Source organism: Copadichromis virginalis, linkage group LG23 (genome assembly GCF_057382275.1).
Source record: "Copadichromis virginalis isolate Kocher_CV1m ecotype Utaka linkage group LG23, C_Virginalis_male_GT1.1, whole genome shotgun sequence".
In the NCBI taxonomy this organism is placed as follows: domain Eukaryota; kingdom Metazoa; phylum Chordata; class Actinopteri; order Cichliformes; family Cichlidae; genus Copadichromis; species Copadichromis virginalis.
In genome coordinates, this window is record NC_140639.1 from 50,641,193 (window position 1) to 50,655,570 (window position 14,378).

The 14,378-nt window shown below is 38.8% G+C and overlaps 1 protein-coding gene across 2 annotated transcripts; it reads right to left on the minus strand.

Annotated features, from left to right (window-relative positions):
• Window positions 1–5,661: 5,661 nt before the first annotated feature.
• Window positions 5,662–8,623, minus strand: LOC146682091 (uncharacterized). Of its 2 annotated transcripts, none has more exons than XM_085449420.1 (5): window positions 8,448–8,623; window positions 7,963–8,283; window positions 7,505–7,643; window positions 7,114–7,180; window positions 5,662–7,029 (listed from the first exon to the last, which is right to left on the minus strand). In XM_085449420.1, exons 1-5 carry the CDS (start codon window positions 8,509–8,511, stop codon window positions 6,937–6,939), a joined length of 684 nt encoding a protein of 227 aa, XP_085305546.1. In that variant the 5' UTR covers window positions 8,512–8,623; the 3' UTR covers window positions 5,662–6,936. The 2 variants fall into 2 exon arrangements, with proteins under 2 accessions (XP_085305546.1, XP_085305545.1); XM_085449419.1 differs by having other exon boundaries at window positions 7,114–7,183.
• Window positions 8,624–14,378: the final 5,755 nt, after the last annotated feature.

The window sequence follows — 14,378 nt, forward strand, 5'->3', positions numbered from 1 at the left end:
TCTAAATAGAGAACAGCATCTGCTGTGCAGCTCACTGCATTGCACATAATAAAAAGCAGTGTGCAATTTTTGCATCACAGCGTTATAACTTAGTAGGAAACAAAAACTCTTTGTGTAATGTTACTTAACTTTGCTCAAGTGAAACTTCCATGAGTAAAATATAGGCCAGTTACACATTGATGTTTAACAAACATTACTCTCAGTTCTAAAAATAGGAGACAACAATACTTTCTATGTATTCAAATCGATGCAGTCATTTATTTTCTTTCTCAATAGTAACACAGTGGATGATTAACACATTTCATTTAATACCAAAACTTTGACTGAAAAGGGTAAATAAAGGAACAGACTCAAGGCCACTGTATTTGTTGATATTTGATATTGGACTCACTTTTGGTTTACATGTTTTCATGGTGTTCATGATTCAGATCAGTTTCCTGATCATCCAAGTCAACCGTTTCTGTGGTTCTCACGAGACGACAGTTTGATCGATATCATCATGTCCTGGCAGATGAAGGTTTTTGTAGGAATATTCGAGATCAACATCATCCTATAAGACAATAACATGGATGCAATTAATAGATTTAAAAAAAAAATGAATTCTGGATGTCAGTTAGAATAATAACCAATGAGAGAGTCACTGCTGGGTCAGGGACCAATCTCTGCTGAATCTAAACCGCACACACTTACTGATCCTTAAAACCCTCTTCATACGTTCCATTGATTATTGGGCCTTTAAAATAAAGTCTTAAATAGAAAGGGAATGTAAAAGAAATCAGTAGAACTCACAGTTATGTTTGTGCTATAAGCTAACCAGAAATAATTTCTTCGGTTATACTAGGAAGCATAGTCATTGGGCTCTGGTGCAATAAATAAAGATCAATATTCACCGGCACATCAGGGCAAGACGAGGTGGATTATTCACCCATCATCTCGGACTTCTAGCTTCAGCAATGCCATGCATCAAAAAAAAAAAAAAAAATCAACTGACTGAGTGACCAGATTTCTCCATCTTGGATTTTTTTTATTCCCAGGTTGGCACACAGTTACGTTGAAACCAAGCACACCATTGTTTTTCTTGTGACATTACCAATAAGTTTGATGTGTCACATGACCCTCTTCCTATTGAAAAAACAAAAGTTGTATCCAAGATGGCCGACTTCTAAATGGCCACCATGGTCACCAACCATCTTGAGGAGTTTGCCCCCTCACATATACTAATGTGCCACAAACAGGATTTAATATCACCAACCATTCCCATGTTGTTACGGTGTATCCATATAACTGGCCCACCCTGTAGTATCCTGTTTGTGCCAGTTGATGAACTTCCTGGGCTTTGGGACTGTTTGCTGTCCCTCGGCTCCTCATGTGTGCTCCTATTCCTTGGCATCCATGCTGCCTGGTTGGGACTGGCTTCTGCTGTCTGGCCTCGGTTGGCTCTCGGCGGGGTGCCCTGGGATCAGTGGAGACCTTCCTGCATGTTTCTTGCTCAGGATGCTGGTCTCCACAACACTTTGGTCTTCTCTCGGTTTGGACATTTGGGGTTTCTGTGCTCATGTGGTTCTCATCACCCACCCTGTGTGATGAGAACCACATGAGCCATCACCCCCAGCAGAGCCATCTCTGCTGGGGGTGTGGGTGTCCTCACAAAATAAAAGACCACACTGCCTGTCATTGTTATTGCTTATTATTGCTTGAGTGTTTTGTTTCTGGGTTTCTCTGTGGTGCATTTTGCTCTCTTTGAAGGGAATTGGGATATCACTGATAGCATACTGGGGAAGGTCAAATTCACATGTTTACAAAGGCGGGAGAGGACGTGAGTAAATCCTGTGACATATTGTGAAGATTACTGAAATGTTGCCAAAAGTGGCTAAAGGTAGGTAACTAAAGCTAAAGCCAGACAAGCAAATATTAGAATGTTTTACTGTTTTATTTCTTTTGGCCAGATGGTGTACTACTCACCAAAATGTGCGGCGTTTCATGTATATATAATCCCGGTGTCTCTGACCTTGCATTGCCATTTTGGAAGAGAAAGAACGACATCATTAGTGAAACACGTATTCACAAAAATAGAGCTAAAACTTGTAATAAAATTTTGATTTACTCTACATTCTTAAATAAAATAAGTAAATCGTCCTGTCCTTTTATCTGGTAGATCTGCACTGTGAATATTTTTTAAGTCTTTTACCTGTGACGTTTAAAACAGTAGATAACTCCCAAAAAAAATGGAGTTACAATGAAGACTGTAGCTGCACCAACTGAGGAGAGTAAAATTACAATTCTCTTTAGGCTGCCGCCACCATTCTGGACGTCGTCTGCAAAGAAAAACATTAACATTATCTCAGCTAGTTTATTACAGCTGATGTTTCTGTCTGCAGAAACTATGCTACAAACACAGCAATGAACATAAAAAGCAAAACCTCATGAATTTTAACTGCTAACAGAACCTTTAAAAAACCATGTAGTACTACCTTCTTATGAAAGCGTGGATATCACATCACTGAAACACTTGATAAACACTGTTAAAGCAGTGGAAAGTAACCACCTTAACTCACATGAAAAGTAAGGAATAAGTTTGCACAGTGTTACCTTTGTGCTTGTGTTCACCTTCCACGTTCACCTTCCTTGAGAATGCATCAAGACCTTTCACGGTAACAATGAGATGCAGAACAAATGCTCCATCAGCAGTTGTACACTGACAGGTGTAGTTCCCGCTGTCCTCTGATGTTAAATTGTTCAGGTGGAGAAACACAGTCTGATTTCTTTTTATCAGCGTGAACCTGGAGTCACAGCCATGAAAAAAGTCCTCTCTGGTCTCATACTTCAGGAGACACTCTTCTCCTCGGCTCCTTTCTGTGCTGATCGTACATACAATCAGTTTAATATTCAGTGTTGCACTGGTGCATGCTGGAGTTTGGTCTTCTCTCCCAATAGTCTTCATAATAGTCACTGCAAACAATCAATTAAGAGTTTATGTATTGTGCAATATAGTCTGGGTTAACAAACCCAATAGTGAAAATTACAGATAATTGTGCTCGATGTGAATGAAAGATGGGCTGCAAATTTGTAAACAGAAAACATTACCTTCACTTTCAAAACACCCAGAAAGCGGCAGGAGCAGGATAAAGCACAGCCTCCATTGATCCATATCAATAAAAGAAATAAACACTAATGCAGCGCACATATGCCACCTCATATACTGAAAACTGGAGGACAGTGATGCCCACTTTAATACTTCTCTGACTATCTGAACATCAAAGTATTGGCACTTCAAAAAAGGAAGTTCCTGTGCAGGCGTGCTATAGTAGGACACTGAAAAAGTAAATAGCAAGCACGTGAATACAAAAATAACCCCATTTAGACTGCACTAAAATGGCCTGCGTAGACGTAGCTTTTATATATAGATATATATAACTACGTTTTACAAGCTAGATGTGTGAAAAATAGCATGCAATAAATAGCCTCTGTAGACAGAGGGGTAAATAGCTTCAGCTTCATTTGCTCCATATTATAACAAAGAAGTTCAGTGAGCATGCACATCATCTGGATTTGTACACATTATACTTTATGTAACTGATAAGCGGAAGTACAACCACAGATTTTACTGCCTAAACCTCAAACTAACACCTTAATATGTCAGTGACGCTGCATCTTCTCAGAAAGTGTAAGACTTAAGTGTAAGTTAAACTTTCCATTAATAAAGGTTCACAATTCACATCACAAAGTCATTCATGGTCTTTCTTCAAAAGCAGAACCGCACTTTGATGTTTGGTCTAAAAGCAAATCTCATGACAATTTCATTCAGAATGTAAACATCTTCAGCGTGACACAAACTAAATACAACTAAAATGACATTTTATATACATCATTACCTGTCAGGCCTAATAATGTATAATGTATTGTGTAATAATGTGTTGTATAGTATCACCACGACTTCATGGAATAAATGAAAAATATGCTTTACTTGCTGTTTCAGGATGTTTTTCTCATGTCTTGTTTTGTGTTTCACTTCCTCTTGTTGTTCTTTTTCTTCTTTTGGGATTTTCATTGGTTTCACCTGAGTTTGCTTCTCTGCTGTGTATCCTCACTCTGCCTTCTCCTCTTTCCTGTTTTCAGTTCACTCACTTTTCCTCCTGTGCTCTTCACATATGTTTCCGAGTTCACGGCTTTGTTTCCTGTGTTATTTTGACTTATTTTGAGTGTATTTTTGTATCTTTTTTTACTCATTTGGAAAAAAAGCCAAACCTTATTTTAAGATTGAGTTTCTTCATTTTCCATCTCTGACCCGTGGTGCATGACCCATCCAGTGTGACCCACTAAATGATTCTGCAGAGCATGAAAATTCCAGAAAAGAAATATTTATTTCAACTTTTCAATAAAATGCGCTCCCATTGCTATTGTGGGGATAACAGCATCACTATATAGGAGTGCAAATCCATGAAAATGTTAAATTCTGAATCATCCATCCATCCATCGTCATCCGCTTTGTCCGGGGCCGGGTCGCGGGGGCAGCAGCCTAAGCAAAGAGGCCCAGACCTCCCTCTCCCCAGCCACCTCCTCCAGCTTGTCCGGGGGAACACCAAGGCGTTCCCAGGCCAGCCGAGAGATATAATTCTGAATCATAAAAATGTGAAATACTTCAGTTTTAGTTTAGTCAAAACACTAGACTAACGGATGTCCTGTGCATTTGTGGATACACTTTGATCTATAAATTGTAAAGCACATGTTGTGGTAAGTTGTTAAAGTTAGGTATGGAGTTCAGATTACTCATACATTACAGTAAGTTATGCCAGGACCGTGACGGTAAGACATTGCACCATGAAACAAGTTCAACATACCCAGGACGTCTTTCTGTTATGGGGCTTCTCTCTCTAACTTCAACAATCAGGCTAAGCGGTCACTTAAAGGTGGTTATAAACGTCATAAATGAATCCAGGGTTCGTTAATCTAGGTGCTACCATGTCCACATGGAAAAGGTAGCGAAGTGGCTAATTTTACAAAGGGAGCAAGCTACAATGTTAGAAAAATTATGCATAATGCAGAGTGAAACTAACACAGTTTCTGAAGCCAGCAGTATGATTGTGCTGTGCAGAAGTACAAAGTGCTGCACAAGTGCCCCTGTGGCTCATTGGGTTGAACCAGTGACCCACATGCTCAAAGACAAGCAGTTACCTGGGTTTGACTATGCCCCAGGCAATTTCCTGTGTGCCATTTCCCCTCTCTCTCTCTCTTGACTTTCTTAAAAATGCTACAAAATGCCCATAAAAAAGCCCAGTGTGTGGTCTGTAAGCGCTTCAGTCAGCAAGACCAGAAAAACACCATGATATGCAAAAAGTTGAGGCAACACAAAAACCATTCAGAAATGCCAAATGTGTAAAGTAACATTATGTAAGTACCTATGCTTTGTCATCAAGACACAGGAGAATCTGATAGGTTATAATTAAATTAATAATTAGATGTGATTAGTTTCATTTTCCTTCACCTGTAGCCCTGGTGGCATTCAACAGACTTAAAGGATAAATATAAAAAGTTTTTATGTAGGCTTAGTCTATGTGCAGCTTTGGTCACCACGTGCAAATCTGAGAAATAAAATGAATATGATTGTTTTAAAATTGTTTGCAGTTGACAGGCAAAAGAAAAAGAAAGAAAAAAGTAAAGGAATAACTTTGCGTCTAACATGAGGTATTTTATTAGGGTCTTTTTCAGATGATTTCTTTTAAATTACAGGACGAAAAAACAACAAAAAACCTGTTATGTACAGATGCGTGCACAATTCACGAAACAATAAAGGCCTTTTCTTTCAGACACAATATTTTCCTGTTGGCCTTTTCAGTAGTTTCACATATATTAAATTCCAGGAAGAGAGCCTGGAAAATGCACTTGTGTACAGAGGTTTGGTGGTTGTTGCTGGGGAGTCCCTGTTTAAAACCAACTGCGTGGGGAACATTGGTAAAGTGCAAAAGAGCAAAATCTGTCTGTGAGAAGAGGAAGTTGATACAGGAAGCTCGACGATGGTGTGAGGTCAGGGTTACGGCTCATTAACTGAAAAAGCCCTGAAACACTCAACGACCCATACTTAGATAACGATAAGCGGAAATGCTAATTATTGTTTCACATAGCGGTTTAAAGTGGGTTACAAATCTCAGCGTAGTGAACTCGCACCATGGCTCAAAAAAGATTTTTGCATGACGCTGTTTGACATAATAACTTGGTTTTGGATTATCATTATTTTTATTAACTGATATGTCAGCTGAGCTTATCTATCAGTCAATATATTGTATTTATATTAACTAATAAATAAAAAAATTGAAAAGTAGAGACGGGAGAAACAACATTCAACCATGACTGTTACATAGTTTGTCCATAACTCTGCACTCTGAAGATCCCCTGTTGGCTACAAAGTGCAGAGAACAAACGAGTAATCCATGACCTGTTAATATAAAAAAACAGGATTTTGTTTTAGACTGTATTATGATATTATCTTAGTGAGGACTCACATATAGATCACCCTTAAAAAATGTTTGGGAAATTTGTTTGTCTTTGTGTGTCTCACAGACAACAACACCAGAATAAATATCTGAGTTTGAAATTACTACATATTGGTATCAGTATCAGTCTTAAACATCCAGCATCAGTCAAGATCTAATTATTGCTATAAAGCTATTACAGCTCTGAAATCAACAAACTGAATATGTATAAAAGTCTATTTTGTCACTCTAGACAGTGTGACTTGATATTTAAGTTTCAGATATAAAACGTTACTCTTAAAAGATTAAAATAAACTGTACTTCTACTAATGCAACAATAAGTGAAACTAATAGTAAAGCATCATTGCTTTGGAGATTGCAAGTCCAGCTTCACTGTTTATTCACTAGGAAATAGATACTTATTATAAAAGTGCTGCAAATTCATACCTCAATTTACATCAAATGTATTTCAAGTAATATGATTTAAGTTTATTTTAGAAGTTGAATAAAGCCCATTTTCTGTTTGGATGAAGATACTGTATGGCTCAATTTCTCCCGCTGCCTGTAAAGTGAAACACACTCAGTTAGTAAAAAGTTCTAAGTCAATGAAAAGCAGGTACAAAATGCAGTAAGTGCAACATTTTACCATGTACGCTTCTGTGTTTCCAGGATCAGTTATTATTTCAGGACTGGTTATTGGCAGCTGTCGTCTTCTGCTGGGAAAACAATTCACCAAAAATTTTTTTTCAAAAATTCTGCATTTTCTTAGAACTGAGATAAAAATATTTATTTTATATATGTGGATTTTAAATAAAGAGCTTGTGCAGGACAATTACAAAAATAAAGCCACATCGACCATAAGATGAGCGTCAGCGTAACATAAATGTTACATTAAATAATATGTGACAGAGTTTGCATGAGATGTTGTGAATGCCTCAGTAAATATGATCATACTATGGTTATACTCCCTAACCGTGTTATAATACTGAGAACTGACTGAGAACCTTCACAGACATTATAATATAATAATCTCTTACCTGCTGCATTTTGTTACGTATATAAATCCAAGGAGGACTCCAGATATGATTAAGACTACAAGCACTCCAATTAAAACATAGAAAGACCATTTAAAATGTATTTCTGTAGGACTGGTGGTGACTTTATGGCTTTCAGTGCCTAGAAAAGAAAAAGAAATGAGAAAATCACCAGTGAGTTAATGAGTTAATTATAAAGCAGCATCATGATATTAACCTCTGTTGCTATAGTGTCATATAATATGTTCTTGAAATTAAGTGATTTTTGATTTTATTGTTTATACTGTTTAACAGCAGATTTTGTTGGGTCAATTGTTTTTTCTCTACATTAAGATATGTGGGCAGTCGTGAGGTGACCCCAGCTTCTTACAAACCTTTGTTGATTGATATGATACCAGTTATCAATAACCACAGTAATACAGTGAGGCTCGGTTATAAAAGGTATTAAATCCACACTTTACCTTCCACAGTGACATTGAGCTGGAGCTTATATGTTCCTCCGGTCTGTACACACTCACAGGTGTAGCTCCCGCCGTCCTCTGCTGTTAAATGTGTCAGGTGGAGAAACACAGTCTGATTTTCTTTCATCAGTGTGAACCTGGAGTCACATCCATGCTCAAAGTTTTGTCCATGTTTATACAGCAGCCTGCACTCTTCTCCTCTGCTCCTCTGTGTGCTGATCTTACACACTATCAGCATGATCACGTTCAGCGTTTCGTTGCTGCATATTCGAGTAACATCTGGTTGTTTGTCAATGATTTTCATAAGAATCTCCGTACCAGCTGTAATATGTAAAACTGGAAGTCAGTTCTGTGTGATATACAGTTGCTAAGTTACCAACATTTACTGGTAAATACAGGTAATAAAACCTAACATAGATTAACTGTAAAACAACAACAACAATGCGCTGCATAAGCGATCCTACATAAATAACTGTTTTGCAAACCTTTGTTGTCCATACAGGAAGTGAGGAGCAGAAGCAGAGCAAACCCGAGTCTCCATTTATCCATACTGGTCAAAACATCTAAATAACAGTGCCACTGCTGCTGACAGTTGACACTGTAGATCACTGTAGGGCGAAGGGTTTATGCACCCAAGCCTCAGATTCTCAGCCTTCACTGAGGTCTGTGTTGGTGTGGAGGAAGGAAGTGCTGACGACGCTTCTGTTTTCATGTGAGCGCTGGAAGAGAGAGCCGGTGCATCAACACAGAAAATATATTCTGGCTGAGGAAAACAAATAGCAACACTTGTATACATGTTAATTTAAAGGACTTTATGATCACTCTTATAGTGATGTCTGATAGAAATGAACGCAAAAGCTTTTGAGATTTTGCATCTGCGAGCATGTGCCTTTCAAAGTCATACTGCGTCAGTAAGCTCCTTGAAGATGCATGAAAGACAGATGAAAGGATCTCATGTTTGAACAAATAGACATCACTGTCCCATTACCTAGAAGTATCTGAGTTTCCTAATCATGTTATCTTGACTGTTGACTGATGTGTGATTTACTAGCTGGAGTTTCAGTATCTAGAAGGTTGCAGTGTTGCGCAATTCCAAAATCCACCGAGAGATAAGATGGAAACACGTTTGCTTCAGCCGGAAGGCAAATTCCCTTTTTTTTTTTAATTTATTTACAGATTCCTCTGTAGCTACACCTTGTATACTAAGTGAGCATTGTATTCATTATAACATAAATTATTAAACATCCTCATCTGACACATGGCTTGTTGTAAATTTACATGTAAGAACTTTGAAATATGTTAAGGACCAGTATAGAGATTCAAATCAACTCTGCAAAAACACACTAAAGACAGACGAACGGTTGATGAAGGATTTTGTATGCATCCTCTTGATTGACTTTATCCTATTAAAAATTATAAATAGATGTTAAAACAATGTCTCTTAATCAGTGAATTAAATACTTTATCATTTGTACATCTCACGGTCCTCATACCAGAGGCTCCAAGTCAGAGCGGTCCCTGACCTCCTCAGTCTCAATGTCACTTGTGGTTTCCAGGTCCAGATAAGTGACAAGGATACAAAGCTCCACTCAGAAAAAGAGTCTGATCACAGACACGGGGGCAAGTTTACATATCATTATGCCAAGCTCCAAAAAATTAAGTTTCCAGACTGAGACACCAAACCGATATCATGTTGAGTAATATGGTATCGGTGTTTATTCCACGCTTTGACTCTTCAAAACCTGAAATGGGCATGCATGCTGCAGAGGTGGCATTACCAGCAGAGGGAGACAGTATATTCAAAGCAATCAGTCGGTAGGGAGCAACGTAGGTATGATTAAGCACATTGCAGAAGCAATGATGGTACGCAGCAAATATGTTGTTGTTACAACATGTAAATGTGTAATAACGGGTGATCGTGGCTCAAGAGTTGGGCGTTCGCCTTGTAATCGGAAGGTTGCCGGTTCGAGCCCCGGCTTGGACATTCTCGGTCGTTGTGTCCTTGGGCAAGACACTTCACCCGTTGCCTACTGGTGGTGGTCAGAGGGCCCGGTGGCGCCAGTGTCCGGCAGCCTCGCCTCTGTCAGTGCGCCCCAGGGTGGCTGTGGCTACAATGTAGCTGCCATCACCAGTGTGTGAATGTGTGTGTGAATGTGTGGATGACTGGATATGTAAAGCGCTTTGGGGTCCTTAGGGACTAGTAAAGCGCTATATAAATACAGGCCATTTACCATTTACCATAATGTCTTAAACATTTTCCTATGATTGTTTTAATGTTGGCTTCAAATACAGTATCACCCTCTGCTGGTACTGCAGCTCACTACAACTTATTGCAACTTCTGCCTCTCCAAAGTGTGATACGACACAGTGGACTGGCGTGTCTCGTGTCTATTACACGTTTTGTCGTGATACTGGGCTGAGGACACACTGCGTGAAGCTGGCTAATTGTACAAAATGCAGTTTAGTCTTAGAGTGCAGTGAACACGCACTGTACATCCCCTTATAGTTACAGGACATCTTTTCTGTGAAAGCAGCTGCTTCCCAGTTGGGTTATGAGACTTTCAACAAAGAGAAAGACGCCATGCAGCACAGAGACAGCACAAAGTTCCACATCTATGAATACAACAGACAGCACTACCTGCATACAGCGAGTGACCAGTGTAAGGGTTGATATGTTAAGCAGACACAGCGTGTAATACTAGGGCACTATAATTATGATGACATTCAAAAATAGGAAAATGTTGTTGATGATATGACAATCAAAGGTAACAAACAAACCTGCCCTACAATGTGAGGTGTGCACACAGGGCCACACACAGAGCAGGACCAGAGATGGGTTTGCATTATCATTCACTCATGATTATTCCAGTGCTGTTTTTGTCTATTTTCTAAAAAAAAAAATAAGAACGACCAAGTGCAAGCTACAGAGAAGTTTCTGTCTGATACCCTGTATGGGCAGATTAAATGTATCTGAGTTTATGGTAAAGGATAACCAGGCAAATAATGTCATGAAGCATAAGACTTCCACACCATACTTATCACATCAAAATGCTACTGCTGAGAGAAACTGCTGCACACCGTTTAATAGGGATGGGTACCGCTATCCGGTACCATTATGGCACCGGTTCTGACATAAACGGTAGTAACCAGACCGAAAAGCAGTGAACATTTTGGTGCTTTTTTTCCCCCTGAGATGTGATACGCTTTAGATTCTAGCCAATCATTTTACCTTTGCGAGCGTAGTAGGCGGGCCCAGGTACGTACGTTCTTTTAGAGCAGAGCTACAGATTAAAGCGAAGCTGTCAAAGTCTGGCTGTACTTCACAGCAAAAGATGCAAACTCAGCAGCAACAAGTGCTTTAAGCTGATACTGTGATACTGTCAAAGGAGGTAACACCTCGAATCCGATGAAACACCTGGCGACGCATAGCGTTTTTTTAAAAGCCGAGAAATGCGCCGTATTTGATAGCTTGCTGTGAGACCTCACAGCGTGCACATCTACTGCGGGTGTGGTGCCTGTTATCGGACCCGGAGTTAGCAACATCCCCCAAGAACCCGAAGAATAGAGTCCTGGCCCCTAGCCCTGCCAGTGTAGCAGAAATGATGAGGATGATGATGCAGCAGCTGTTCTTCTCTGCGTGAGTAGCTTAATGTTGTTCGTGTGTAATTTACGTTGAGTAGGCTAACCACTTATTACAGGGCCAATCCAGTTTATATCTTCTTCCAGTGGGAACAGTGGGAAAGTGTAAATGTAACTTGTAAATATGACAGATATACATGGATTTTATACAATAAACTGCTTGTGTAGGAATAATTACAAAACGAAAGATACACATCAATCTCTTCTCATCAGCAAAATCATCAGCTTTAGTTTGGAGCGGTTTTACAACTACCTTTGGAAAGTGCTCTGGCAGATACAGATGAACTTTGATTTTGTTTCATGAACTCATCAAGAGGAGGTGGGGCCAGGCCATGAAGAATTTTATATACAAGTACAGTAACTCCAAATGTGATCATGTTTTCCCAATTTAAGAAACCGTACTTTGTTAAAGGTTTACAGTGATAGTATGAAATTGTCTTTTTAACAAACTGATTTTAGTGAATTCTCATCAGCTATTGTTGTTTCTGTTTACATTCAAGCATCAGGTGGTGCAGAGGTACAATGTGACATCACTGTAGACTGTAGACCGCCTGCTAACCCAGCATCCGCCTTTTTTACGATTACTGCTGATCTTAACCACATCTCACTGAACAGATGCAAAGTTTTTGCACAAAGTATATCAATTACCAGGCCTGCTGTATGGAAATACTAATACATACAGTCCAATCCCCTTCTTCTTAACAGGCATTACCATAATCTAGTCTAATGTGAGTTACTGCTTTCAAATGACAACTTGTATCCACAGTGGACAGAAGAGGAACCGGAGGCACTGCAGGGCTGCTTTGAGTCTACAGGCAAATTACATATACTCTATTTTTAGGACTAGTCTCAAGACTTTCCTTTTTCATGAAGCTTATACTTAGGCAGGGACGATGTGATCTTTTAGTAATGCTGCTATAGGCTCAGACTACTGTGGGCGTTCTTGCTCACCCCTGCAGCATGTCAGTACATTTTTGTCTTCTTTCTTCCACCGTCGGTTCTGTCCTGTCTTTCTATGGTTTTTCTATCGTCTATCGTTTTTCTTTCCTTTCCCTTTCCCCTGACTCCCCAACAAGTCACAGCAAACAGCTTTCTGCCCTAAACTCTGAGAATATTTTGGTTATAAAGCCACTACAGTTTGTAGATTGTTGTTTATAGATTAAGCAAAATCACTAAATCACTGTGTGATATTAAAATTTCATTTTATTTTTGTTACAGAATCAAATCAAATCACTTTTATTGTCACGTCACATTACTGGTGCACACATGATAAAACCAACCTTTATTTGTCCGGTTTTAAACATTCAACATGAACCGTAAAACAAACTGTAAAAAACAACTATTTCCTCAAACAGCTACAGATGAGTGAAATGTAAAGTGAAGCAACACAGATATGGACAAGAAAAGCCTGCATCTTATAGAGGTAGATGTTACATAACAAGATTACAAATACAAATTCTTCAATTTCAATTACTTATTAAGAAAAATCCCTAAATTTGGATTTTTATTCAAACACTGAAATAAGTGGTACATGTGTTGACTTTAGAAATGAAAAGAAGCTCACTTTCTGTTGGCATGAAGACAGACGGCTCAGTGTATTCTGCACGCTGCAAAAGAAAACACGTCATTACAAAATACTTTTAAAACTAAATTAACAGCAGACAAACGTGCACTAGGTGAAACATTTTACCGTGTACAGTTCTGTGTTTTCATGACTGGTGGACACCTGCTGTCCTCTGTGAGGGAAAATACGCACACATTCAATTGTCTTGGCACTAAGATAGAAACCGTTTGTTTAAACTAATGTACAAATAAAAGGCACCAAAATACATAAACAAGTCAGGTATAGATGGATTTTAAGAAGCCAAGTTAAGATTAACATACTTGACCTTAAATAATATGGGATAGAATTTGTAGCCATTTCTCTGACCATTATCTAACCTCTCTGAGCTACAATAATCTCTTACCTGTGGCATTTCTTTGTGTGAATAAAACCAAGGATGACTCCAGATATGATGATAACTACAAGCACTCCAATTACAGCATACAAAGAGAGAGATAAAGGTGTTTCTGTTGGACTGGTGGTGACTTCATGGCTTCCATTGGCTAAAAAAAAGAAAAACAAATCAGAAAAGTACGATAGGTGCGCTTATTTATAAATCAAATGTGGGCACAGCTCACTGTCCACAGCTTCATTGTTGCTTCTTATGTTACTAGTTATCAATAAAAGTGACTCACAATTATAAAAGGTATTAAATCCAGGGTTTACCTTCCACAGTTACATTGAGCTGGAGCTTATATGTTCCTCCAGTCTGTACACACTCACAGGTGTAGCTCCCGCTGTCCTCCTGTGTTAAATGTGTCAGGTGGAGAAACACAGTCTGATTTTCTTTCATCAGTGTGAACCTGGAGTCACATCCATGCTCAAAGTCGTGTCCATGTCGATACAGCAGCCTGCACTCCTCTCCTCTGCTCCTCTGTGTGCTGATCTTACACACTGTCAGCATGATCACGTTCAGCGTTTCGTTGCTGCATATTCGAGTAACATCTGGTTGTTTGTCAATGATTTTCATAAGAATCTCCGTACCAGCTGAAATATGTTCCAATAGAAAACATTATTAAATAATATCATTTGCTGTATATCTATAATACATGACCAACATTAACTGCTAATATATTCCTTTTAAAAACTTTGACAAGACAAATTAACAGCAGAAAAACAACTTTACAGGAAAGTTATACATTTTAATAAAAAATGAGTTCTTACACAATACCTT

Excerpts from the sequence above, each read along its gene's own strand:
- LOC146682091 (XM_085449419.1), bottom strand. The coding sequence starts at position 8,511 with ATGGATAAATGGAGACTCGGGTTTGCTCTGCTTCTGCTCCTCACTTCC. Across the intron at positions 8,284-8,447 it reads TTCCTGTATGGACAACAAAG|CTGGTACGGAGATTCTTATG; the intron begins GTTTGCAAAACA and ends TACATATTACAG. Across the intron at positions 7,030-7,113 it reads GAAACACAGAAGCGTACATG|GCAGCGGGAGAAATTGAGCC; the intron begins GTAAAATGTTGC and ends TTCACTTTACAG.